This window comes from Prionailurus viverrinus, chromosome A3, assembly GCF_022837055.1.
Source record: "Prionailurus viverrinus isolate Anna chromosome A3, UM_Priviv_1.0, whole genome shotgun sequence".
NCBI lineage: Eukaryota > Metazoa > Chordata > Mammalia > Carnivora > Felidae > Prionailurus > Prionailurus viverrinus.
The window spans coordinates 43,754,874-43,781,028 of record NC_062563.1 but is presented as its reverse complement, the minus strand read 5'-3'; the positions used below and the strand labels follow the sequence as shown (position 1 = coordinate 43,781,028).

At 41.3% G+C, this 26,155-nt stretch overlaps 2 protein-coding genes across 4 annotated transcripts in view; both read right to left on the bottom strand.

Moving 5' to 3' along the window:
* SEC23B (SEC23 homolog B, COPII coat complex component) overlaps positions 1–15,661 on the bottom strand; it is a 46,311-nt gene extending 30,650 nt beyond the window's left edge. The window contains exons 1-9 of one of the 2 annotated variants that reach the window (XM_047851286.1): positions 15,300–15,661; positions 12,237–12,471; positions 10,788–10,845; positions 6,101–6,187; positions 4,502–4,738; positions 4,312–4,397; positions 2,947–3,091; positions 2,391–2,549; positions 1,915–2,030 (exon numbers count right to left, since the gene is read on the bottom strand). In XM_047851286.1, coding sequence (XP_047707242.1) covers positions 1,915–2,030; positions 2,391–2,549; positions 2,947–3,091; positions 4,312–4,397; positions 4,502–4,738; positions 6,101–6,187; positions 10,788–10,845; positions 12,237–12,457 — 1,109 coding nt within the window. In that variant the 5' untranslated portion in view covers positions 12,458–12,471; positions 15,300–15,661. The remainder of the gene's footprint in view (positions 1–1,914; positions 2,031–2,390; positions 2,550–2,946; positions 3,092–4,311; positions 4,398–4,501; positions 4,739–6,100; positions 6,188–10,787; positions 10,846–12,236; positions 12,472–15,299) is intronic. The other variant, XM_047851287.1, reaches the window with a different exon arrangement.
* POLR3F (RNA polymerase III subunit F) overlaps positions 1,707–26,155 on the bottom strand; it is a 48,713-nt gene continuing 24,264 nt past the window's right edge. The window contains exons 10-11 of one of the 2 annotated variants that reach the window (XM_047851293.1): positions 19,335–19,407; positions 1,707–1,717 (exon numbers count right to left, since the gene is read on the bottom strand). In XM_047851293.1, coding sequence (XP_047707249.1) covers positions 19,366–19,407 — 42 coding nt within the window. In that variant the 3' untranslated portion in view covers positions 1,707–1,717; positions 19,335–19,365. Of the gene's footprint in view, positions 1,718–19,092; positions 19,408–26,155 lie in introns of those variants that run through there. The other variant, XM_047851292.1, reaches the window with a different exon arrangement.

Sequence of the window (26,155 nt, the reverse complement as noted above, 5' to 3'; positions counted from 1 at the left end):
GGTAGCACAGAAAGGTGGTGGAACAGCACAGGAAGGGCCTCAGCCCCAGGGATAATGAAACTAATTTCCCAGCCCTGGCTGCCTATTTCCAGTGTCTACTTCTGTTGCACTCACACAAACCTAATCCTGACTCACACCAACCCTGCCAGGTTATTATTACCCTATTAGACTTGAACTCCTCCAGCATAGGAGGCCACACCCTCCACAGGTAGTCCATTCCAGGCACGGCCAGTGCTGACCGTTAATACGGTCTGTCTTCATACTGGCTCAAATTCTATTTCCCAGCAGCTTCCAACACTGGTTCTAGTTTTCCCCTTTGGTCACACACGTAACAAACAAATCTGATGCCCTCTCCGCAGAAGAGGCAGTCGATTGTTCAATATAGATCTTATGCCCCATCTGTCTTCAGTGGTATCTTTTCTAGATCCTTTAATCGCTCTCATTATGACACAGTTCTGAGTACTCTCCGCCACTCTTACTGCTCATCTTTGAACTGCCCCAGCTCATCTGTACATCCCTTTTAAACTGAAAATGCTCAGAATGGAAGACGATATAATCTGGGTGTGCCTGGCACCAAGGAAACTAAGCACTATGGTCTTGTCTGAAGACAATCAATTCCTATAACACAGCCTACCTACCTTGCCTTTGCTGGAAGTCCTCCCAAATGGTTGGCTCACCTTGAGCCACAACCAAAACCTCTGAGACTAACGTCACTACTAACATGTTGCCCTGATACCATATTTGTGTAAGAGGTTATACAACCTAAACACCAAGTCATTCAGGAATCAAGGACCTCGCTGAGAATCTGATGGAAGTGATGGTCCCTCTCCACTGGAGATACACGCGCGCGTGCACACACACACACATACACACACAGGCGTATAAACTCGGGATGGTCACAGTAAAGCTTTTCGATGGATGTTCTAAGATAAGAGCTCTTGGAGGATACCAGTAGGAATTCATCCTACTAAATGCGGTTCACTGGTATAGCTATGTCAGTGTCATTTGGGACCTGGTCACCTAACAAATCTGCTGCTCTCTGGGACAGCTTCAGTGACGAGTTCAACCTCTACGTGCCCCTTCTTTGCTCAGTGAAGACCAGTAGCATTGCTGGGAGCTTGTTAGAAATGCAGAATCTCAGAAACACGCCACAGGTCTATGCCAGTACTTCTCAAACTGTTCTGAGCAAATCACCTGGAAACTTATTCAAATGCAGGTTTTGTAACAAAGGTCTAGGGTATGGCTCAAGATACTACATTTCTTGCAAGCTCTCATGTGAGGCTGATGCTGCCTGTGCTCAGCCACACTTTGAGCACTAAGGGTCCACACCGTGGTTCTTAAACCCTGCTTCACATTAGAAACACCCAGGAGAGTTTAAGAAATGCTGATGCCTAGGTCATACCCCATGAGGGACAAGACTCAAAGCAAGAGTAGTTTTTAAAGTTCCCAGGAGATTCTAGCATGCAGCCAGCTTCAGATCATTGGTGCACATGAGCAGTTCTCAGGCTTTCTGTGCACCAGAGTCCCCTGGTAAACGTGTAAAAGCTGACTATTGGGCTGCAGCCTCATAGTCTGATTCAGGAAATCTGGGGTAAGACCTGAGGAAGTGTACTTCTACTCAGTCCCCGGGAGCCCTGAACGTTGCTGGTGAGGCCCCATTACGCTCTGAGAACTATGCTCTACACCATGACCGGTTCACACAATACAGAGACAGGCTCTAAGCATGCCCCACCACGTACCCTCAGGCTGAGCATGTGCTCCGTGTCCGTCATGCTCCTTGCCACTGATACCACAGCCTGGAGCTTTCTGAAAGCTTATCTAAGTCAGCCACGCACATCCTATAGTCCCACCACTCACTTCTCTTTCCTTAAAACACACACACTTGCCTTTCCCAGGTATTTGTTGTCAACATACCCAGTAAGATTTGCACAACACTTCATCTCCAGAAGTCCCGTCTGATCAAGGGCACAAGCGTAAATATCAATGCAGTGACCATTTATAGCAGTTCGGTTGGCAAGCATCTCGTAGTGCTGTGAAGAGAGAAAAATTATGTTTAGGAAAGAGCAATGTTATTCACTAGGTATGCCTTACTATACCAAAGGGATGTAACCGAACTTAGGAATATGGAGATAGTTTTATGACATCCAAATTAAATCAAACATACAGTTTTCAATCTCAAAACACGTTTAGCAGTTTCAAGACCACCCACTCTAAGTAAGGACTCAGAACTGGGGCAATAATTTAACAACAGCCAATATCTGGAAGGTCATCTCATCAAGATCAACTTGCTGACCACAAAGCATGGTCTCAGCAAAGTAGCTGTCACTCCAGAGCAACCTAGACCCAGCACCAGGATACCAGAATTACAGCCTGTGTTCAAGAGCACCTACCTTGGTCGCCTTTTTCATGAAACGTGCATTATCTTTCTCAATATCATGCCAGGAACGAATAGGAACCTTTAGTTCGTCTCCAACTACCATGCCAGGCCCTTGGGTGGGGGGACCTCCAGTAAACAACATAATCCTGGCTCCCGTGTTTGGAAAAGTGCCCTAAAACAGTAAATGGCAATATTTTAGAAACATACCGCCCACCCCAAGTATGCTTCCATTTCTCTAAAGAATACTCCAAACAGTTCTCATCAGCTGTGCTGAACATTGTTGACAGTACAAAATAACACAGATGATAACGCACAGAAGCAGCCTTGTGTCTTCCAGCCTAAGGGCTTCATACACTTTTTTTTAATTCACTGTGAGCACCTGCCATCGCCCTAATGGCCTCGTGTTTCTCATGCAAACTTCTGATATTTTCAAATCATCACAGGGCTCCTTCATTGTGGATAGTAATAACAACTGAAGTGCTTTCTAAGTCAGTTGACTCAGGTCACAAATGATTTTCAAACAAGGCTAGCAAACACAACTTGAGGTGCCCCGGTAAATTCTGAGTTACCTCCAACAGGCCAACGGCAATGGACAAAGCAACACCAGTGGATCGCAAAGGTCTCTTCCCCTGAGTCACAGGCCATGGGTCCCTCTGCAGCTCCCCAAGGAGATCAGTGAGGTTCATGTCAATCTTGTGAATGGGCTGCAGAAATCTGCATGATTTTCAATGGACACATTAATCCTGGTTTAATAAGTACTCTGGTTTTTAGCCCTAGGTGACACACAGTCATAGCTCTGCAAAATAATTACTCACAGTAGAAAAAACTTACAATTTTATTTCAAAGCAATTTTAGCCAGGGAAACAATTTAAAACTGAATACAGAGCAATTTATATATGTGTGTGTGTGTATATATATATGTGTGTGTGTGTGTGTATATATGTGTATACATATATACATATATGTATGTACGTATAGTATGGGAACAAATGATTTTAAATATCAGTTTTAATTACATTTTAAGCAGCAAAGAAATCCTAAAGACAGGTCTAATGTGAATTCAATCCATGCACAGTTCATGTACATGGACCACCTTCATCATTCTAAAGATCCACTTTATTTAAGTGTATTTATTTATTTTGAGAGAAAGAGAGAAATTATGTACACACAAGCAAGGGAGAAGCAGAGAGACAGGGACACAGAGAATCCCAAGCAGGTTCCATGCTGTCAGTGCAGAGCCCAACGTGGGCCTCGATCCCATGAACCTGGGATTTCAGCTCATGACCTGAGCTGAAATCGACAGTCGGATGCTCAACTGACTGAGCCACCCAGGTGGCCCTAAAGATCCACTTTAAAGTGATTCTCAAGTGTTTCTCTTGAGCCTTCAGAGTAAACACAGAGAAGCACTGGTTTCTTACCACAGTAAGTGGCTGTCCCCAGAATGTCAGACAATGAATTTTATCATGTTTGCTGACTGTTGCCGGCCATAGGCAGCCCAGGCAGTCAATGGGCTGAGGAAAATAAGTGCCTGGTCCTAGGTTTGCTTGAGGACACCCCACAGAAGCCTGTTGTTTTATTTAAGACTCAAAAAAGACAATAGCCATGCATAAGAGGAGGGGAAGACTCGAGTACAGTGGTCTCAAAACCTTTGTGATGATATAACACTAGGAGGAAAAACATTCTGAACAAATCTACTACACACACATGTGGGTGTATATATGTATGTGTAACTACACAATTTAGTTATTAGTTTCAAATATATACCAACATGTTATACAAGTCATTAAACATTAAATACTGGTTAGGCTTAATCATTTTTTTTTTTTTGTCTAAAAACAAGAAAACAGAAGTTCTAACATTTTTCTTCCCTCCCTTCAGTGGAATGCCCTGCATGCCCACTACTGTGTGTGCAACATTCTATGTTAGTAGCTCACCTGCTTGAAACGAAAGGGTGCTCCTGTGGTTGACCAGGTCTTGCTTGCTGCATGGGCATGGCAGGCTTGGTGAGGCCCAGCATATCCTACAAAAACCAAAAGGACTCATTTCCCACAACACTAGATTGAATAACCAACTACTCTTTAAGAAATCTCCTTGCTCCTGCTTGTGTACAAACAAGGCACAAACCTGTATTTGCTTTGCGGTTAAATCCTTGGTCCCTCGGAAGACATAACTTTTGGAGATTCCTTCACAGCTGAGCTCGTGAACCTGCACCATCCTCCCAAACGTGATCAAACCCACCAGAGCATCTGGAGGAAGGAGACTCAGGGACATCTGCAGGGATTCTTTGAGTGCTTGAAGGTCATCTTCTTCCAGGCACGTGTCAACCACATAGAGGAAGATCAGAGGGGATGGAGCACCTCGCTTTACGTAAAGAAACACAGTGTGATGATCAGTATACAAACAGACATAACCAGCTCTTTTCAAAGCACATCAGGTATGTAAGTAACAAGTCTTGTCTATATTTACTGTCAGGAAATATGGACATCTAACTAACTTCTACTCACTTCGTTAAATGACAGTTTCTATTAAAACAAACTAAATGTAAAAACTATTTGTATCCAACGATTTATTCTACATATTTTTAAATGTTTTATTCTTAAGAGAGCACAAGTAGGGGAAGGGCAGAGAGAGGGGGACAGAGGATCTGAAGTGGGCCCAACACGGGGCCCGAATGCACAAACCGTAAGATCATGACCTGAGCCAAAGTCAGACACTTAACCGACTGAGCCACCCAGGTAACCCTCTACATTTTTGAATGCCTTCCATGTGCCAGACACTGTTCCAGGTCCTGGGATATATCAGTGAACCAAAAGAACAAAGATCTTTGCCTACCTTAAGGAGCGGATTTTCTGGATGGAAAGAGTAGGGGGATGCTAGGAGTAGAGGTAGGGGGCAGGTTCCAGTATTACATAAGAGATCAGGGAAGCCTCGATAAGAAAGTAACATTAGAGCAAAAACCCAGAGGAGAGGGAAGGAGCAATACAGACATAGGAGAAAGAGAATTCCAGCCTAGAGCAAAGGCCCACAGGCAGGAGCATTCCTGGCATGTCCAAAGAAAGTCATGAGACCCATATGGCTAAACGAGGACACTAAAACAAGTTGAGGTATGAGTGATAATACAGAGCTGGTCCACAAAGAGCTTCAAAGACTCTCTCTCACTCAAGGTAAAAGGGAGTCATTTTCACCATTGGAGGTTTCTGAACACAGAAACAACATGACATGTTTTTAAAGAGTTACTCTGGCTTTTGGGTTAAGGATAAACTGTAAGTGGGAAAGGGTGAAATTAGGGAGAAGGGTTAAGAGACTGCCCAGTAATTCAAGCAAGAGGTGATGGCTGGCCCAGGAAAAAAGTGGGGGAGAAAGAAGTGGTTGGACTGTGGATAGATTCTGAATATAGACCCAATGGGATTTCTTCATGGATTGGATATGGAATGTACAAGAAAGACAAGTCAAGGACGAACCTAAAGTTTTTAAGCTTGACTACAAGATGGAGTAACCTTAACAGAGCTGGAGAAAGCTATGGGGACAGGTGCTGAACACAACCAGTGACCCCTTTTCTAGCCTTCTATCAAGATTGTAAGTAATGCCAATGAGTGCACACACACCATGACCAAGTGTTTAGGATCCATCTGCCCTCATAGTTTTAAATTGTCCAGGGACACAGAAGACGAAGAGAAACTCAATATTTAACACCATTCATTAAATACGCAACAGAGACGTTACCTGTATCACATACTCAATTGTAGAAAACTGGGGCATCAATTCAGCAGGCTGATTCACCTCAGATATGCCTGTATAAGCAGGAGGAAACTGAAGAGAAGGAAACAAAGCAACGTTTTATTAGGGCGAAAGATATTTATGTTATACCTCTTATTTTCCATATATAAAAAATAGGTAATGTCCATGAATTAATTCTGAAAGCATAGAACACAGACCATGTAACTAAAAATACAAAAATCAAAATTTTAAATCGAAACCCTGCCTTACATTTATATCCCATTGTAACTTTTTAAAATGTAGTTTGAGGGTATGTTGTAAGTTTGAGATGATTAAAAAATGTACCAGTAAAAAACATTTTTTAAGCACTGCCTTGCAAATTAAGGGCAGAGATTTCAGCTGTCTCATCAATAATTTATGTGGGAGGCCGTGCTTTACCAGCTGGCAGTGCCCTTGCAGCCCCCTGTGTTCTCCAAGGCCAGAACCCAGGATTGTGACTGAGCTTCTCTCTTCAAACCCCTTTGGAAAGTGACTGGTGAACTAAGCAGGAGATGGGAGTCAGGAATCCTGAATACTGATGTACTGTCCACCAGTAGTTCAAGACATATTGGCCTGGGACTCTAGTCTCCAGGCAAAATGCCTTTGAGAGAAGTGCCACTGGAAATAGAAATGAACCCTCAAGCAACTTGCTAAGGACCACCCTAGAGCTTCCTCTTCATTTTCCCCATCTTTCTTTTCATGATGTCTTACAACATGAAGCTTCCACCACTGCCCTTTGGAGAGTCAAATCTTTGTTTTCCAACTTTGGAAAGACAAACCTTTTGCTCCACATTTCAAAGAGGACAGAGAACTTGGAGAGAGTTCAGAGAAAAGGGATCCAAATGACAGAAGCGATAGAATGTTGATATGTGTAGAGTACGGTTCTACAGAAAAGGAAGGTAAAAGATGGCAGGCATATGAAACAGAAATGGTAAATGAAACTGTAAGGAAATATGTAAGGAAACTGTAAAACCATCTTTCTTCAAAGTTAAAAGTCATAATTTGGGAAACAGACTTAAATTAGGAACATTTTCATTTATACAGGAAAATATCTGATGAACCATGAAAGTTAAAAAATAGTTTTAACCAACAACAAAACAAAAAGAAGCTACAGAACAGCAATTCTTATAAACAAGAGGAACCCTATGCAAATGAGGCATTAAAGAGCTGTAATTGGAACTGAAAAAAAAATTTATGTGGATGACTAATTCTTTTACTTGGGTTTATTATTTTAGCTGTTATCAATAAAGTAATACATGTTCATTGTAGAAAACCTGGCAAATACAAGAAAATATAAGAAAACAGGAAAAGGAGCACTTGGCTGGCTCAATTGGAAGAGCACGTAATTCCTGATCTTGGGATCAAGAGTTCAAGCCCCAAGTTGGGTGTAGAGATTACTAAAAAAAATAAACTTAAAAACAAAAAAAAAGAAAAGAGGAAGAAAAAACTCTTTATGTTCCTACCAACTAGAGACAGCTAGTCAACATGTAGGCATATTTCCTTCCAGACTTTTTCTACTTCCGCACAGATGAGCTCATCCTGTATATACAATTTTGCAAACTGTTCTTTATGCTTGACATTGTATCACAGGCATTTTGTCTTTAAATTGATGTTTTAGATCAATTAGATTGATGTTTTACCCAATGTTTTTTATTGTGGTAAAACATGTATAACTTTTGCCATGTTAATCTTTGTTCAGTGTACTGTTCAGTGGTCTTAAGTATTCATCACCACCATCCACCTCCAGAACTCAATTTTCTTTCCAATGGATGACAGAAGTTTAATATCAGAGAGCAGAGATTTACAAACACAGTGACCGAAATTGTATATTTATTTTCACATGAGAGTACCTTCCTGTCATCTACCTAATATTACTTCTTTTTCAGTGTAACTTAACTCTAAAAATCATTCACTATCATGTGTCCTGAACCTGTGAGGGTGTGATAAGCCCAAGTGAAAATCTGAAAATTGTGTTCAATGAAAATTTCCTTTTAGAGAACAGAATACCATTTAAACAAACAAACAAACAAACAAAAACAACAAAATAATGACAGATGACACAAACATATGGGAAGATGTACAATCTTCATGAATGGGAAGAATTAGTATTAATAAAATATATATACTACCAGAGGAACATAGAGATACAATGGACTCCCTATCAAAATGCTAATAGCATTTTTCACAAAAGTTGAATGAAGAATCCTAGTATTTGAATGGAACCACAAACAAATCCAAATAGAAAGCAATTTTGAAAAGAAAAAAAGAAAACAGAACAAAGCTGGTGGCATCATAATTTCAGATTTCAAGGTATACTACAAAGAAAAAATACAAAACATCATGGTATTGGCATAGTTACATAGATCAATGAAACTGAATAGAGACCCACACTTACATGGTCACTTACATGGTCAATATATTTACACCATTAGAAAATTAAACAGGTGTATGCAAAAGAAAGAACCTGGATCATTTCTTAATGATATATAAAAATAAAAGCAAACTGTATTAAAGACCTAAATGTGAGACCTGAAAACCATATATTTATTTTTTTTATTTTTTATTTAATTTCCAGTTAGTTTACATACAGTGAAATATAATTTCATATACATCATATAGTGATTCGACATTTCCATACAGCACACAGTAATCATTACAAGTTCACTCCTTAATCCCCATCACCTTTTTACTACATTCCGCACTAACCTCCCTCTTGGTAACGATCAATTTGTTATCAATACTTAAGTGTCTGTGTTTTGATTTGCCTCTTTCTCTTTTTTGTCATTTTCCTCATTGGTTTTCTTTCTTAAACTCCACGTATGAGTGAAATCACATGATATTTGTCTCTTTCTCCCTGACTTATTTCACTGCCTCATACCCTCTAGCTCAGTCACTTGACTTTGCTAATAGCAAGAATCCGTTGTTGTTGTTTTTGTTTTGTTTTTTTGGCATAGTAATATTCCATTATATATGATATATATATATGATATATATATATATATCATATATATATATATCCATTTCTTTGTCCATTCATTGGTCAATGGACACTTAAGCTGCTTGGAAATTTGGCTATTGTAAATAATGCAGCTATAAATATCTGGGTGCACGTATTCCTCTGAAATACTATTTTTGTGTCCTTTGGGTAAATACCTAGTAATACAATCGCTGAGTCTTAGGGTACTAATATTTTTAAGTTTTTGAAGAAACTCCATACTGTTTCCCAGAGTGGCTGCACCAGTTTGCATTCCCAAGAACTCAATTTTTTTATCTTGCAAAACTGAAACTCTGAACTTATAAACATTTCCTCATTATCTCCTGCCCTGGATGTCCTGATATTAATCCCTTACAAGATTTATGATTAGCAAATATTTTGTGGACTACATTTTTACTCTGCTGACATTGTCTTTTGATGCCTTAGAATTTTCACTATAACTGTATTAAACATGGACCTCAATTCTGAATGCCTTTAAGAGTTGCACATACTCCTGAATCTCTCATGGAGGTGAATTTGAATGGTACCTGCTCATAATTCCCAAGCCTATACTTAGTACACTGATTGGTCTATTTATCACTGGACTTACTGTGAGATGTATCAAAGAATGAGATTATTATCTGCAATTATGATTAAATATGTGAATAAATAAATGCATGTTATTAATATCTTAAGAGGTACTAAACCACTATATGCTATACTGGAAATGATTAAATTTTTCTAACAGCTTTATTGAGATATATTATATATATCATAAAATTCACTCTTTTAAATGTATAATTTGATGATTTTTTTTTTTTAATTTTTTTTTTTTCAACGTTTATTTATTTTTTGGGACAGAGAGAGACAGAGCATGAACGGGCGAGGGTCAGAAAGAGAGGGAGACACAGAATCGGAAACAGGCTCCAGGCTCTGAGCCATCAGCCCAGAGCCCGACGCGGGGCTCGAACTCACGGACCGCGAGATCGTGACCTGGCTGATGTCGGACGCTTAACCGACTGCGCCACCCAGGCGCCCCAATGATGTTTTAAAAACATTTATTTAGATAGAGAGTGTGTGCATGAGCAGGGGAGGGGCAGAGAGAGAGGGAGAGACAGAATCCCAAGCAGGCTCCACGCTGTCAGCACAGAGCCTGATGTGGGACTCGAACTCACGAACCATGAGATCACGACCTGAGCTGAGATCAAGAGTTGGACATTTAATCAACAGCCACCAGGTGCCCCAGTAGTTTTAAAATTTTTAAATCAAGAAATGCTCAACATTGGTACTTGGACCCTGAAAGTTATAAAGATCAAAAAGTGAAAATTCAGTAATGTACACACTATGCAATTAGAATAAACTGAAGTCAAATGAAATATACATGACATATCTGTTTTCTTAGGATAACATATTCACTGCCTACAGAGGACATCAAAAATGGGAATTTTATGTCCCCTCCAGAGCAAATGATAAAAACCCACATAATGAAACTGAGTCATCGTTCAACAGAAAAATCACATATGTTCAGTGTTCAATTATGCTTAACAAAAGCTATTGCCTTGAGGTCAGCAGAAATTGATGACTACCCAGACAGACACAAATTCAACCTTACTTAATTTTTTTCAGAGTAATTCAACTAAAATGAAACACAGAAAAACACTTAAAAAAAAATTCACATACCTGATTTCTTTGGAAACAGAAATTACAGGCCCAAAGTTTTGCTCGATAATCAACCTGACTGTGAGAAAGATAAATATTATAGCTAGGTACCATTTTCATTTGTAATGTGGAAAGCATTCAAGTGTAATCTTTAAGTTTAGTAAGTCTCACAGATATGTTTCAGATATCATTCTGAGCATGAATGGATGGAGTGATGTAAAATGTCTACTGCAGTTAAGAGTTATGGCTGTTAAATACACCAAAAATTTCCTTCAAACAGCAGCACTGAAGAATTAGTAAATCTTTTTTTCTCTTTTCTAATTCCCTTGACAATATTTAAAATGTCATGATTTTATATAAGTTACAGGTTATTCCCTTTTGTCCTGTTCTTAACATAATCTGTGTGATTTTTCTAGCACTTTTATTGTTAAGATACGTGAAACCACTAAATGTCAATACTAAATTTCACACATGGAAACACTTGCCTGACTTTCACCTCACCTACCTCACTTGAAGAAAGGTTGGGAGGCATGCTTCTTAGAACTGGTTAAAGATAATGCTTCAGTTAGTTTTTTCTCCCTTTCTGCACTTAGAAAATTAATAAGCAATAGCTACCTCTTTGAAAGAAGAGTAACAGCATCTTATGAATGGGTGTAATAAGTAAAAGTAAGGGGAATGAAGTAAAAAATGTTCCTTCATGAGTCTTGTTTTTCCCTCATATAAAAGTCTTACCTTTTAGACAATATTTCTGATACTCTTCACCTGTTTAAAGATTCTTTCAAATAATGCCCACATTTCCGGAAAATATCATAGGTCATGATCTCAGGTACAAAACATTACACTTAACCATCACTAAGAGTTATAATTTCTTCCACCTATTACTTCCTGCCATACAGCATCACCATACCAGGTAAGTATGAGAAAACCGTCAAAAGCTTTCTGATTTTTTTGGGAAAATGCTTCGAAAGGTACCAATATAATCTATGGTTAAACCAAAAACAAATTGAAATAAGAAAAAAAAAGTGAATTCCAACCCTTTCCCTTGACTTCTACCTCATTCCTGTAAGTTCCAATTTTATCTCCAATATTAGGCCAGTAAGACTCAGACTTCTACAAGCATTCTTTTTTAAATATATATACACACACATATATATATATATTTTTAATTGTATGTAAATCCTAGTTAACATATAGTATAAGAATGGTTTCAGTAGTAGAATTTAGTGATTCATCACTTACATATAAATAACACCCAGTGCCCATCACGAGTGCCCTCCTAAATGCCCATCCCTATTTAGCCCATCCCCCCACCCTAGACTTCTACAAGCATTCATCACCTCAGAATCTCACCATCTACTACTAATCCCAAATTTGATGATTTGCCCAAACTGAATCACTTTTATGAGAATCACATAAAAATCATAATATACTGCATTCTTCCTTTTTACTAGTTTTAAAAAGAATTCATACCAAAGTGGATTGAGAATGGCTTTGCAAGTTGGCCGGCTGCAGAGCACAGGTTCATATTGTACGGGAGGCAGGTCTGGACGTTCTTTCAAAGGAGTGAGGAGACAAGCCAGGGGAACAACCATTCTTGTAGCCTCGAGGCGGCTGGAAGGCCACACATTCCAACTAAAGCGCACACCATCTCGTTCTTCATTCTGCTGAATGAACTCCAAATATGTTGCCATAGTCTAAAAAGAAACTATAGATGAGGCTTTTTAATTTTATGTGAATTTCTCAACTAAACTTCAAAAAAGAAGACGGTCACCCAACAATGTTCTTTAAACACTTAGTCTGGGTGGCTCAGTCAGCTAAGCGGCCAACTTCGGCTCAGGTCATGATCTCACGGTTTGTGAGCTGCAGCCCCGCATTGGTCTCTGTGCTAACAGCTCGGAGCTTCAGATTCTGTATCTCCCTCTCTCTCTGTTCCTCCCCTGCTCGCACTGTCTCTCTCTCAAAAATAAATAAAGATTAAAAAAAAGGGGCGCCTGGGTGGCGCAGTCGGTTAAGCGTCCGACTTCAGCCAGGTCACGATCTCGCGGTCCGTGAGTTCGAGCCCCGCGTCAGGCTCTGGGCTGATGGCTCAGAGCCTGGAGCCTGTTTCCCATTCTGTGTCTCCCTCTCTCTCTGCCCCTCCCCCGTTCATGCTCTGTCTCTCTCTGTCCCAAAAATAAATAAACGTTGAAAAAAAAATTTTTTTTTAAAAGATTAAAAAAAAATTAAACACTTAGTCTAGAAGAACTGGTCACTGGAGGATGACAACATCTCCCTTCCCTTTGACTCCCAAAGCCAATTAACTTCACAGTTCTCTTTGCCTACTATTCCTTTCTCAACTCTCCTCTCTAGCACTTAAATAAATGGAAAGATGTGGGGGGTTTACAATCATTTGATCATTTCCAAGCTGCAAGTAGTTGAATAATACTAATGTAAACCTCCTCATAGATCATACAACATTTCAACCAAGCCAGTTCTAATTCCCCTTCCCCAAGAGTCAGTCTCAAGCCCTGTTTCAGCATCCACCTACCTTCCTCCCTGATCCCCTCCCTTCCTTGCTTTATTAAAGCAAACACTGCATTAAATTCTACTTTCCAAGTGATCTTGTTTTTGTGCCCTTTCCCCTCCTCTGTTACCTGGGGAGACAAGAACTGGATGCTGACGTTGTGAGTCCAATTTGTAATGAGAACCACCACCAGTTCCTAGCAAAAATATTTCTACTTGGAATCACCAAAATTATAATGCTAAGTTTGCTATCGTGCTGGGCGACTCCTTCACCAGGACCTTTTCACCAGGGTTGCTTATGTTCATGCCTCGAAAAATTCTGGTTGATAAAATAACCATTTAGACTAAGCTTTTCAAACCCAGACAATGCCAACTCCATTGAGTGTTTCATACACCCTATTTGCATTCTAAAGTCTAGGCTAAGGCTTAACACATATCTCAGCCACCTAGGGTTCACGGGAACAAGACCCTCAAGAAAAAGGGAAAAACAGGCAAATTAAAGAATCTATGTTATTAGTGGCCTCTAGTGCTCACTTCCTGAGGTGCTGAATAATAAGTGTCTCCAATAATAAGTGTTATTATGACAAGTGCCATACTGTAAATAATACGGACTAAGAGAATGATTTTTTGAGGGTGGGGGCCAAGGGGTGGGAGAGAGAGAGAATCTTTTTTTTAAATGTTTATTACTTATTTTAGAGAGAGAGATTGAGAGAGCTCCTGCAGGAGAAGGGCAGAGAGAGAGGGAGACAGAGAATCCAAAGGGGGCTCTGCACTGACAGCAGAGAGCCCAATGGAGGGGGCTTGAACTCACAAACCAGGAGATCATTAAGCCGAGCCAAAGTCTGATGTTTAACCAATTAAGCCACCCAGGTGCCGCAAGAGAGAGAGAATCTTAAGCAGGCTCCATGACACGGGCTCAATCTCACAACTGTGAGGCCACAACCTGAGCTGAAATCAAGAGTTGAATGCTTAACCGACGTAGCCACCCAGGGAATGATTTTATGCGGCTAGAAAAGCAAATGAAGGAATTAGCCCACTACACGCAACCCAGACCACAAAAATTCTAAATGTTTGCTCCAACTGACACTCTAAGGCATCTACTTGTTATTTCTGACAAAGGCGGGAAACTGAAGCACCCTCTACATAGGAGGCCCTTCTGCAGCTACGAAGTGGCAAAGGGATAACTCAGGTGGGAATAAACGCAAGTTCTAATATCACAATTCTCAACAAGTACCTCAGCAGGTTTCATTCACTGACTGGTACCCACTCAAAACATGAATGAAAGATACTGGCTCCATCCAATGTCCCCAAGCAGCTACATATTAAAACCTGCTCTTTCCGTTTCCCACGGTCTCTTCCTGTCGCCTCTTCTAGAACATGGATTCTTAAATCTGGGCACAAAACCAACGGGGCACTTCAGAGCGTCAATAAATCTTCTGAAGCTGTATGCAAAATTGTGGGCATGAGCGAATGTGCATTTTTCTAGGGCGGTCGATCTTTGACTCACATCATATTCTCACAGGGGAGGAGTTTCTGAAGAGGCTAATAGATGAATGGATGAGTTAATGAATGAATGAAAAGAACTTTAAAGGTTCTGTAGGAGTGTCTGCCAAAAATACACACACGCCAAAAACTGAACCGGTCATTCCATCAAATCATAACTTCTCAGGACACGGTAGCCAAGTTTAAGCACAGTTTAATGCTTCAAGCGTAGTCCGAAGCCCCGGATCCTAGTTCCAGCTGTCACGAGGCAGAAGTCATTCATCCCATTTCAGGTTACTCAACTCTAAAAAGAAACCTGAATCCTTCCGCACCCCGCGATTCCTAGGGTTCCCGAGCCAGAAGCCGGCCGGCCGCACCGCCTGACGAGGAACGCGTCACTCTTCAGCAGACCCCTGGGTCACTGAATCCCTAAATTCCTCTGCCCGCCAAGCCGCCGAGAAGAGGCTTCGCCCCAGGAGCAACCCATTCGGTCCCTACAGAGACTCCAGTCCGTGCCCTCGGCTCCCCATCACCTGCGCTCCCACTCACCTGGCAGGAGCAGTTCACCTGGCCGCGTCCGCACCCACAGCTGCTAGGGCCCCGCGCCGGCTCCCACCGCCAAGTCCAGCTCAGCTCTCAGACGACTGGTCAGCGACCCTGTGCGTCACGCCACAGCGCCGTCCTCTGGCCAATCAAAGAGGGCCTCCCCCGGCGGAGAAGCGGAAGCAAGACGCTCAGTGAAGCCACGCCGCCATCTTGGAATGGGGCAAGCCCGTTGTTCTCAGGCCACAAAACCACCGCTCCTCAGATCCTGCGTTCCTCCACGTTCACCCCTAAATGTTTGTGCTTCAGAAAACTCAGGTGCCTGCGCGACTGTTTCCTAGGTGCAGCCGGCACGCCTCAGGGATTCGCCCTGATCCAACATGACTTCCGCCCGCCCAACTGGGAAGTCCCTCTCATCGCCTTAGCTACCGGGAAGCGAGAATGATGACGTGTGGCACCGGAAAAAGGAGAGGCGGAGGAAACTGAAGCTTGCCGGGAAAAGGTGTCACCGCGGCAAGGGGCGGAGCGGAGGGAGCGTGGGTCCGCACACTACCTTTGGAAATTCAGCACGCGTAGCAATACTTCATTATGTTACTGCTCGCTATGTTGACTTCGCGTTCTCTTCGGGGATTGACACTAGCGCACAGTTACTCTCTGCGTGTCTAGCTCTGTCCTCCATCTACGAGAAGGTGAATAATTGGGAGTGGTCATATTCACGCATCCTGGGAGACTAACCAAACTCCTAAGTATATAGAACACAACTTTCTACAGCCACTACAGCCTTTATATACCTTTTTCTAAGTGACAAAAATGAGCACGTTTATTAATCTGACTCCGAGATACAGCCTGTCTGTAGTATATTTTTTAAAAGAAGCAAAGCTATATAAACTTAAAATGATGCTTAGAATATATCTAGACATCCAAGAATTACCATTAATTAGCTCAACTTAGTACAAAATTTTCAGCTACTTACAGAACACAAACTAGTTTTAGGTCAATATATTATGAAACATACTCTTAATATAAAAAGTCTGTCAATGATTCATTTTTGTTGAACAAATTTACGGTTTTCATGTTCCTAAACCATGTCAGAATAACTAGGTTTTACATCATTAAGTGAATAAATTTAGGCAGTTTGCATTAATCTCTCAGTAAGGAAGCAAACTCAATTAAAATAAATACACATTTGTATTATAGTTTACCCCGAGAAAAGACATAGCTGTATGGGTTGTTTTTTTTTTTTTTTTTTTTAACCAAACGTTAAAAGAATATCATTTACCAAAGACTTGCTTTAATTATTTGATCCTGGCTTCTTTCTATACTAGAATTTTCTAAGAAGGGTTTTTAAAATTCCTACACATTTAGAGTATTGGAAGTTTAATTTCATTATTTTTGGGTAGTTTTAGGAATATTTGATTTATGTAAGTATGTATTTATCTCAATAAGCCAGTCAGAACAGAGCTCCTATTTATTTATTTATTTATTTATTTATTTATTTATTTATTTATTTATTTAATTTTAGAGAGATGGTGAGTGGGGAGAAAGTAGAGGGGTAGAGGGAAAGAGACTGAATCCCAAGCAGGCTCCACACACATCGTGGAGACTGACTCAGGCTCTATCCCACGAACAGAGCCAAAATCGAGTTGGATGCCCAACAGACTTAGTCACTCAGGCACTCTGGAACAGAGCTCCTTTAAGAGACATACTAATCTGGGGTGCTTGGACAGCTCAGTTGGTCGGGCATCTGACTCTTGATTTTGGCTGGGGTCATAACTGATGAAGTTTTTGGGGTGATGGGAGATTTGTGGGGTCCAGAGCCAACGGCCATGAAATAATTCTTGAAGATGTTTTTGGTGCAAAAAGGTGATTTTATTAAAGCATGGGAACAGAACCCATGGGCAGGAAGAACTGCACTGGAGTCTTGATGGGAAACTCACCCTCAGGTTGGGAGGGGGTCAGTGATAGAGTAAGTCTCTAAGGAATTTTGGAAGCAAGGTTTCCAGGACCTTGAGGGGCTAGCTGTTGCTAGGGAAACACCATTTATCACTGTTTAATAAAACCTCATGAAGGGTCATGAGACTCTTCATCATATGAAATGCATATCCGGGGGCCATAAGCTTGGAATATGATTGCCAGCATATATCTTGGGGCAGTTGAGATAAAGGAAGTTGATTTACAGGATCCTTGAGGTTGGGGTAATGTTAAGCTAAGGTTTTCTTTTGCCCCTAACAAAGTGTCATTATCAAGGCAGCTGAGCTCCTAGAGGGAGGTTACTCTGCTGGTTTCAAAGACTTGTCAGTGGGCTGTAGACAGTAAGGGAATTCAGTTTTTCGTTTGCCTTAGTCTCCCACATTACCATGGCAAGCACTTAAACCCCTTTCCTTTGTTCTTGGGTAGTTGGGAGTGTCCGAGGAATATCACACATATTCCACGGGGGGGGGGGGGGGGGGGTGGCGGGTAGAGTACCAGCCTGAATTTTGCCCTCAGTCTGCCTCATGCTCCTTCATCAATGATGTCACTGTTCCTGGGTTCCAGCCCTGTCCCACTGACAGCCTTATGTTGGGCTCCACACTGTTCGCACAGAGCCTGCTTGGGATTCTCTCTCTTTTTCTCTGTCCCTCCCCTGTGCGCACTCTCTCTCTCTTTCTCAAAATAAACAAAAAATTTAACTAAGAAAAAGAGACATACTAATCTAATTTATTAGAGGTCTCCAAACTTAGTAAAATTTCACACTCCACAACATGTGAGGGCCTTTCTTGGTTATAGCCATAAAGACACAGAGATGCATAGACACAAAGAAAGTATACAGCTTTGGGGCGTCTGGGTGGCTCAGTCAGTTGAGCGTCTGACTTCGGCTCAGGTCACGATCTCGAAGTCTGTGAGTTTGAGCCCCGCGTTGGGCTCTGTGCTGGCAGGTCAGAGCCTGGAGCCTGCTTCGGATTCTGTGTCTTCCTCTCTCTCTGCCCCTTCCCCACTCATGCTTTGTCTCTCTCTCTGTCAAAAATAAATAAACATTAAAAAAATTTTTTTAATTAAAAAAAAAAGAAAGTATACAGCTTTGATTCTACAACTTTAGTCACAGGTCAGAAGTGAACACAAAAACACAAAAACTCACCAGATCAGATATAGAGTCATTCTTCTTCCCGGGAGGCATGAAAATCTTGACTGATTTGAACTCATAAATAGACAAAAAAGGCAAACAAACAAAAAAGACCAACTAGATTCTCTGTCATCTCTTATCCAAAAGAGGATATATCTCTATAACTACCAATTAACTTAGACCACCAGATGGTCAGAAAATAAAGTCAAATTCCTGATTGCTGTTGCCACCAATGATGAGAAACATATTGGCTGTAGATGTATCAGTAACAAAACCAAAAATACAAAATCATTAAAGAGAAAAAACCTAGAGAAACAGAATCAGTTTATTGTTGTATGATTGCCACTTGAATATTCACTGTTCACTCTGAGAGCCAAAAGCAAAATATTCCTGGGCTTAATTAAGCAGCCCACAAGGTATTCTTCAGCAACATGATTTACCTGATTTTGTTAGGTGAATCCATTGGGATGCTGGTGAAACCTTCAAAATTGTTAGTTTCAAGAAGGTAAAATTCTGGCCCTCATACAAATATAAAATGAGCATATGTCAAAAACTCATTTATTAATGAGGTAACAAGTAAGGATGTTCAGACTGGTTCAAGGAAGAATTTGATTTATAGATTCATATTCCCTACCGCACAAAACTCATTTGCATTGCTGTGGACAAGACTCATTTGCATTGTTATGGACAGGAGACATTTGCATTACTATCAGTTTTCTGTAAATTAATTTCTTTTGCTGCAGAGTTGTAAAATAGCTTAGTCAAAGATAGAGGCACATACCCCTTACAATCAGATGACCCCAGAGAGTCCTTTAAAAAATGCCCAGCATTCCATGGAAGTTCACCCATGGACTTTTGACTATTTCAAAGTGTTTCACAATTTTCGTGACATATTATTCATCATCTATAATCTAATTTCTATGTTTCTGGCTCAGACTTACCTAACATGAGATTCATATATCCAGCAACCTGCTAGATATCTCTGGGGTTTTGGCACCTGAACCTCCATGTGTCCTGTCAAGTTAATTAAAAAGAAGGCCATTAGACTGATGTGGCTCTAATGCCATGACGGCCTACATAAGCAAACTAAAATGTAAGTACAGAAATGCCTCAAGGTTATGAAATTGAAACACTGAATACAATCAACAGCCAACTGGACAATCAAATAATTTCTTCTCTTGGCTTCTACACCTTTTCTGTTTAATTGTTTTCCCTGACTCCTGTTGACCGAGGGCTCCTAACCACTTCAGGTTTGGTGCTGTTTGATTCAAATTGAATTTTGCTCAAATAAACTCTTACAATTAAAAAAAAATTTTTTAATGTTTATTTTTGGGAGAGTGCACATGAGCAGGGGAGGGACAGAGAGAGAGGAGGACAGAGGATCCAAAGTGGGCTCTGCACTGACAGCAGCGAGCCAGATGCGGGGCTCAAACCCACCAACTGCAAGATCATGACCTGAACCAAAGTTGGATGCTCAACCGACTGAGCCACCCAGGTGCCCCAACTCTTAAAATTTTAGTATGCCTCAGTTTATCTTTTAATGGTCCTAAGCTGAATTCATTGTTCCCCTCGCCCTAAACTAACCTGTCTCTTGTACTTTCTATTTCACTTGGAGATACCATTCTCCTCCCAGTCATCCTAATAACTAGGGAGTTATTCTTGGTCCCTCCTTGTCTCTCGTGGGGTTCAGGACACACTACCAAAATATGACAGAGTAGCATATTTAATATTTTAAGCTGAAGGATTTTGAGAGAGGGTAGGTGCAAGGAAGGACCCACTGACCTTCCCTGTCTCCCCTCAAACAGGTCATAAGACCATCATATGAGAGGTGCACTGTTTTTACCAGGAGGAGACATTTGTTACCTCTGCAGACAGATGGGTGAGCCACACAAATGCCATCTTGGATAAATCCACAATGCCTATCTCTCTGTGACCCGAAGCATTCTCCATAATAGCTACTCCCCTCCCACACTTTCTTTTGTCTTAAGTACACCCTTGGGACATAACATTCTTAACTTTCTTTGGAGATGTGACTATGACACAACTATTCTCAAACATTTCCTCCTGTGGGGTGGGGGGAATGTATTCCCCAGCCTCTAGGGCTAAAAAAGCAGGTCTTATGAGAGATAGGGCTGCAGAGATCTACTCATCCCCTTAGTAAGCCATTTCTGTAGGGGTGCCTAGGTGACTCAGTTGGTGAAGTGTCTGACCCTTGATTTGGGCTCAGGTGATAATCTCATAACCAAGACCCGCATTGGGCTCTGCACTGACAGGGGACTCTGCTTGGGATTCTCTTTCTGCCCCTCACCAGCCTGCATGCACTCTCCCTCAGAATAAACATTAAAAAAAAAAAACCCACATTTCTGTCAAGCTGGATTTATCAGGATTTTCCTTTGGTCTTACGACTCCTTGAGCCTTTGGAAGTCATTTTGTGTATGCCTCCCTTTCACAGAACAGATGCCAAGAGGAATCAGAATGAATAGGCCTTGCTAAATTTCTTCCCTTATTAACTACCCTTATTTCATATGCTTTTGTTCTATTGCATTTTCCTCATGACCTACCACTCTTCATAAAACCTAGCATAAAAACAATCTGGTTTAACTGCTTTGTTGGGTTTTCATTTCCTTTAACAAAAAAATTTTTTTAATGTTTATGTATTTTTGAGAGAGAGAGATAGAGACAGAGAGCAGGGGAGGGGCAGAGAGAGAGGGAGACACAGAATCTGAAGCAGGTCCAGGCTCTGAGCTGTCAGCACAGAGCCCGATGTGGGGCTTGAACCCACAAACTGTGAGATCATGACCTGAGCCGAAGTTGGACACTTAATGAACTGAGCCACCCAGCTGCCCCGGGTTTTCATTTCCTGATGAAGGCTCCCATGTCATGTAAAACATATTTAAAAAATCAATTTTTTGTATGCTCTTCTCTTGCTTATATGTCTTTTGTTTCAGAGCCCCAGCCAAGAACCTAGAAGGGTAGAAGGAAAAGATATTTTTTTCTTCCCCTACCTCTTTAACACCCCAACCCTGAAAGTAATAATGCATCACTTGGGCCTGTGGGTTTTTTTATTCTAAATGCTTCTCATTTCCATCTAGCTACTTAGTTCAAGCCCTCATTCACTTTTCCCGAATGACCACAATAGCCTCCTAAATGATCTCTTTGCCAAAATTTTGCGAAACCCAAATCTCACTTTGGTTGCCAGAGGGATTTTTCAGAACCACACATCTGACCCTGACCTTGCCTTGTTTAAAACTACCTAGCTTCCCCTCACTCACAGGATAAAGTAGATGTCCCCTCTTGCTGTACAAGGGTCTCCATGATCTATTTACCTCAGTGCTATGTATTGAACCAGTTGTCTCTCCCAGCCTGTACGCTGTGTCTCACCTCTGTGCTCCTGTATGTCCCTCCTCTCTGCTAAGAACCACCCGGTCACCACCATGCTTTTCCCACCTGACTCTCATGTATCCTTCAAGACTCCAAAGAAGCTTTCCTTATATTTTCCTTTCTTCTTATTGGTTAAAACAATAATATGTGAAAGAAATAGCAAAGGAGCTCAGAAGGTATTTGCTTGGACAGTGAGTTTGGAGAGTCACAGACAAACCGCCTAAAGAAGAGATTCTGACCTGAAAAGAAAAGTTCAGGCAAAGGAAGGTGATTCAGAAAGACAGTCTTAGAGGTTGGTGGTGGCTGAGTGTGTCAGAAAAATGAAAACAGCCTTCTCAAGTTCTTGAGAATGGCTCTTTCGATGTTAGCAAATGATGTACCAGACAGAAATGTGCATTTTCAATGTTTTTAGTTCATAAAGATGATGTTTTAGTTTTGAAACCAAGCTATATTTTCTGTGATAATGGCAAGTTCAGAAAATGGTTGCCCAAGAGATAGAAGGTAGAAAAGAAAACAAGGCAGATTTAATGGTAAGTACATAATCTTTGCCATCATTATCGACAAAACAATCTGAGAAGGTTGACAGTTGAGACCATTACCTTATTTTTCTCCTTCTCAAAGGAAGAGTCAACTACCTTGTGAGTGAAAAGAAACACAAATCTTTTTGTGTGTGCAAAAAGGTGATTTTATTAAAGCACGGGGCACAGGGACAGGACCTGTGGGCGGAAAGAGCTGCTGAAAAAAGATCTTAAAACAAATCTTAAGGAAGGATAAATCCTTTTCAGCTCACAGTTCCTTTTAATAGAGTGTCATTGTTCCTTGAACTAAAAACCACTAAGCAAATGGTCTCTAGGCTACAGGAATGCCTCTGCTTGTTTTAATTTATATTTAAATTTTAGGGGCACTTGGGTGGCTCAGTTGGTTGAGCGTTCAACTCTTGATTTTGGTATCGCTTCTCGGCCTTCTGGCTAAGATCAAGTGCAACTCTTGATTTTGGCTCACATCATGTTCCCAGGATCATGAGATCAAGTCCCACATCAGGCTCTGTGCTGAGAGTGGAGCCTGCTTGAGATTCTCTCTCTCTCTCTCTCTGGTCCTCTCCTCTACTTGTGCCTGCTTGCTCTCTCTCTCTCTCTTTAAAAAAAATAAAAAATAAATAAAATAAAATAATTTTTAAGCAGATTTATTGAGGTATAATTGACACACAATAAGCAGCACATATTTGAAGTGTATAATATGGTAAGTTTTGACTACTATCACCATCAGGATAGTGAACATGTATATCATCCCACAATGTTTCCTTGTGCCCCTGTTACTTTCCATAGTTTTAACTTATTATTATTATTATTTTAATGTTTATTTGTTTTTGAGAGACAGACATAATGCAAACAGGGAAAGGGCAGAGAGAGAGGGAGACACAGAATCTGAAGCAGGCTCCAGACTCTGAGCTGTCAGCACAGAGCCTGATGCAGGGCTTGAACTCACAAACAGTGAGATCATGACCTGAGCCAAAGTCGGATGCTTAACCAACTGAGCCACCCAGGTGCCCCTCCACAGTTTTAAGTGAGTGGAATAATATGGTATGTACTCTTTTTGTTGTTGTTGTTGTCTAGCATCTTTCACTCAGCATAATTATTTTGAGACTAATCCATGGTGGTGTGTGTCTCAGTAATTCCTTCCCTCTGAAGTGAATACGGTTACATTTAAAGTCCAGACTAATATGGGGTGCCTGGGTAGCTCAATTGGTTAAGCGTCTGACTTTGGCTCAGGTCATGATCTCGTGGTTGTGTGTTTGAGCCCTGCCTTAGGCTCTGTGCTGACAGCTCAGAGCCTGCAGCCTGCTTTGGATTCTGTGTCTTCCTCTGTCTCTGCTCCTCCCCTGCTCTCACTCAGTCTCTCTCCCTCTCTCAAAAAATAAACATTAAAAAATGATAAAATTCAAGCTAATATGTATGGAAGTGGCCTTATGAATATTATCTGTGTACTTTATTTATAAAGACTGATTATGACTCCCTCAGTAAACTATTATGCTTTTGCATTAATATATTATACATTGCAATTAATAAAGTAATTTCAAAGTAAAAAAAATAAATAAAATTCAATAACATTGACTTCTTTTTAATGTTTTATTTATTTATTTATTTATTTTTCAACGTTTATTTATTTTTGGGACAGAAAGAGACAGAGCATGAACGGGGGAGGGGCAGAGAGAGAGGGAGACACAGAATCGGAAACAGGCTCTAGGCTCTGAGCCATCAGCCCAGAGCCCGACACGGGGCTCAAACTCACGGACCGCGAGATCGTGACCTGGCTGAAGTCGGACGCTTAACCGACTGTGCCACCCAGGCGCCCCTGTTTTATTTATTTTTGAGAGAGAGAGAGAGAGAGCATGTGCAAGTGGGGTAGGGGCAGAGAGAGACCTACAGAGGATCTGAAGTGGGTTCTCCTCTGACAGCAGTGAGGCTTGAACTCACAAACTGTGAGATCATGACCTAAGCCAAAGTCATATATGCTCAATGTGCTGAGCCACCCAGGCACCCCTCGACTTTTTTGTTCTTGTTGTTTGTGTATTTATTTTTAGAGATAGAGAATTAGCAGGAGAGGGGCGAAGAGAGAGGGCAAGAAAGAGAGTCCTAACAGCATGGAGCCCGATGCGGGGCTCAAACCCAGAAACCGTGAGATCTTGACCTGAGCAGAAACCAAGAGTTGTATGCTTAACCCACTGAGCCACCCAGGTGCCCCAATAACATTGGGCTTTTCAAAAAATTCATAGTCTAAAGTTCAAGAAGAAAGAGTATGCGTGGCTCTTCCTAAAGAATGTGGTGGTGGGGCAGTGTATGTTGATCACCTGCTTGTGCCTATTCAAACAATAAACTGCGGGGGTGCCTGGGTGGCTTGGTTAAGCCAGCAGGTCTTGATTTTGGCTCAGGTCATGGTCTTGTGGTTGGTGGGTTCAAGCTCTGCATTGGGCTCTGTGCTGACAGTGTGGAGCCTGCTTGGGATTCTCTCTCCTCCCTCTCTCTGCTCCTCCCACCTCGTTCTCTCTCTCTCTCTCTCACTCTCTCAAAATAAATAAATAAATAAACTTAAAAAAAAAAATAAAGTGGGGCGCCTGGGTGGCGCAGTCGGTTAAGCGTCCGACTTCAGCCAGGTCACGATCTCGCGGTCTGTGAGTTCGAGCCCCGCGTCGGGCTCTGGGCTGATGGCTCGGAGCCTGGAGCCTGTTTCCGATTCTGTGTCTCCCTCTCTCTCTCCGCCCCTCCCCCGTTCATGCTCTGTCTCTCTCTGTCCCAAAAATAAATAAACGTTGAAAAAAAAATTTAAAAAAAAAAAAAAATAAAAAAATAAAGTGTCTAAGAGTGTTTCTCAGTAACAAATGCAGAAACATGCCTGACGTACAAAGTGAGTAAGTTCATAGGAGAGGCAAGGAATAAGAAACACTTTTCTGTTCATTCTAATTTTTTGTTGTTGTTTTGAGAGAGAGAGAGAGAGAGAGAGAGAGAGCACCCAAGCAGGGGAGGAGCAGAGGGAAAGAGAAACTTATTTTCAATATTTAATTATTTTTGAGAGAGAGAGAGAGAGAGAGAGAGAGAGAGAGAGAGAACGAGCAGGGGAGGGGCAAAGAGAGAGGGAGACATAGAATCTGAAGCAGGCTCCAGGCTCCAAGCCATCAGCACAGCCTACAAACCATGAAATCATGACCTGAGCCAAAGTCAGATCCTTAACTGACTGAACCACCCAGGTGTCCCAAGGAAGAGAGAGAATCTTAAGTAGGCTTCATGCCCAGCGTGGAGCCTCACGTTGGGCTCCATCCCACCACTGGGAGATCATGGCTTGAGCCAAAATGAAGTCAGATGCCTAATGAACTGAGCCACCCAGGCGCCCCTGTTTATTCCCATTTTTAACCACGTAAGCATACATTTGCCCACCCCAGTATAAAAGATTTTGATAAATCTATAAGGTATATGTGTTTCCTAAAATTTCAGGACTGCCATATTATAATAGGTAAACCATTGCATTGCTACTTCAGTTTTCCCAGTCTCTAAATTTAAAGTATTGATGTGGAAAATATTGGGGTTTGGAGAAAGAATTCTTGAGATATCTTTGGTGCAAAAAGGTGGTTTTATTAAAGCACAGAGACAGGCTTCGTGCGCAGAAAGTGCTGCACTGGGGTTGTGACGGTGACTGATTATATACCTTCAGGTTGGGAGGGGGTTAGGGACAGGGAAAGTCTCTAAGGTATTTTGGCAACAAGGTTTCCAGGACACTGAGGGGCTAGTTGCTGTTAGGCAAATGTCATTTATTACTGGTTAGTAAAAACTCAATCATGAGACCCTTCAGATGTATATTAAGGGGCTGTAAGCTTGCAGTACGATTGTCA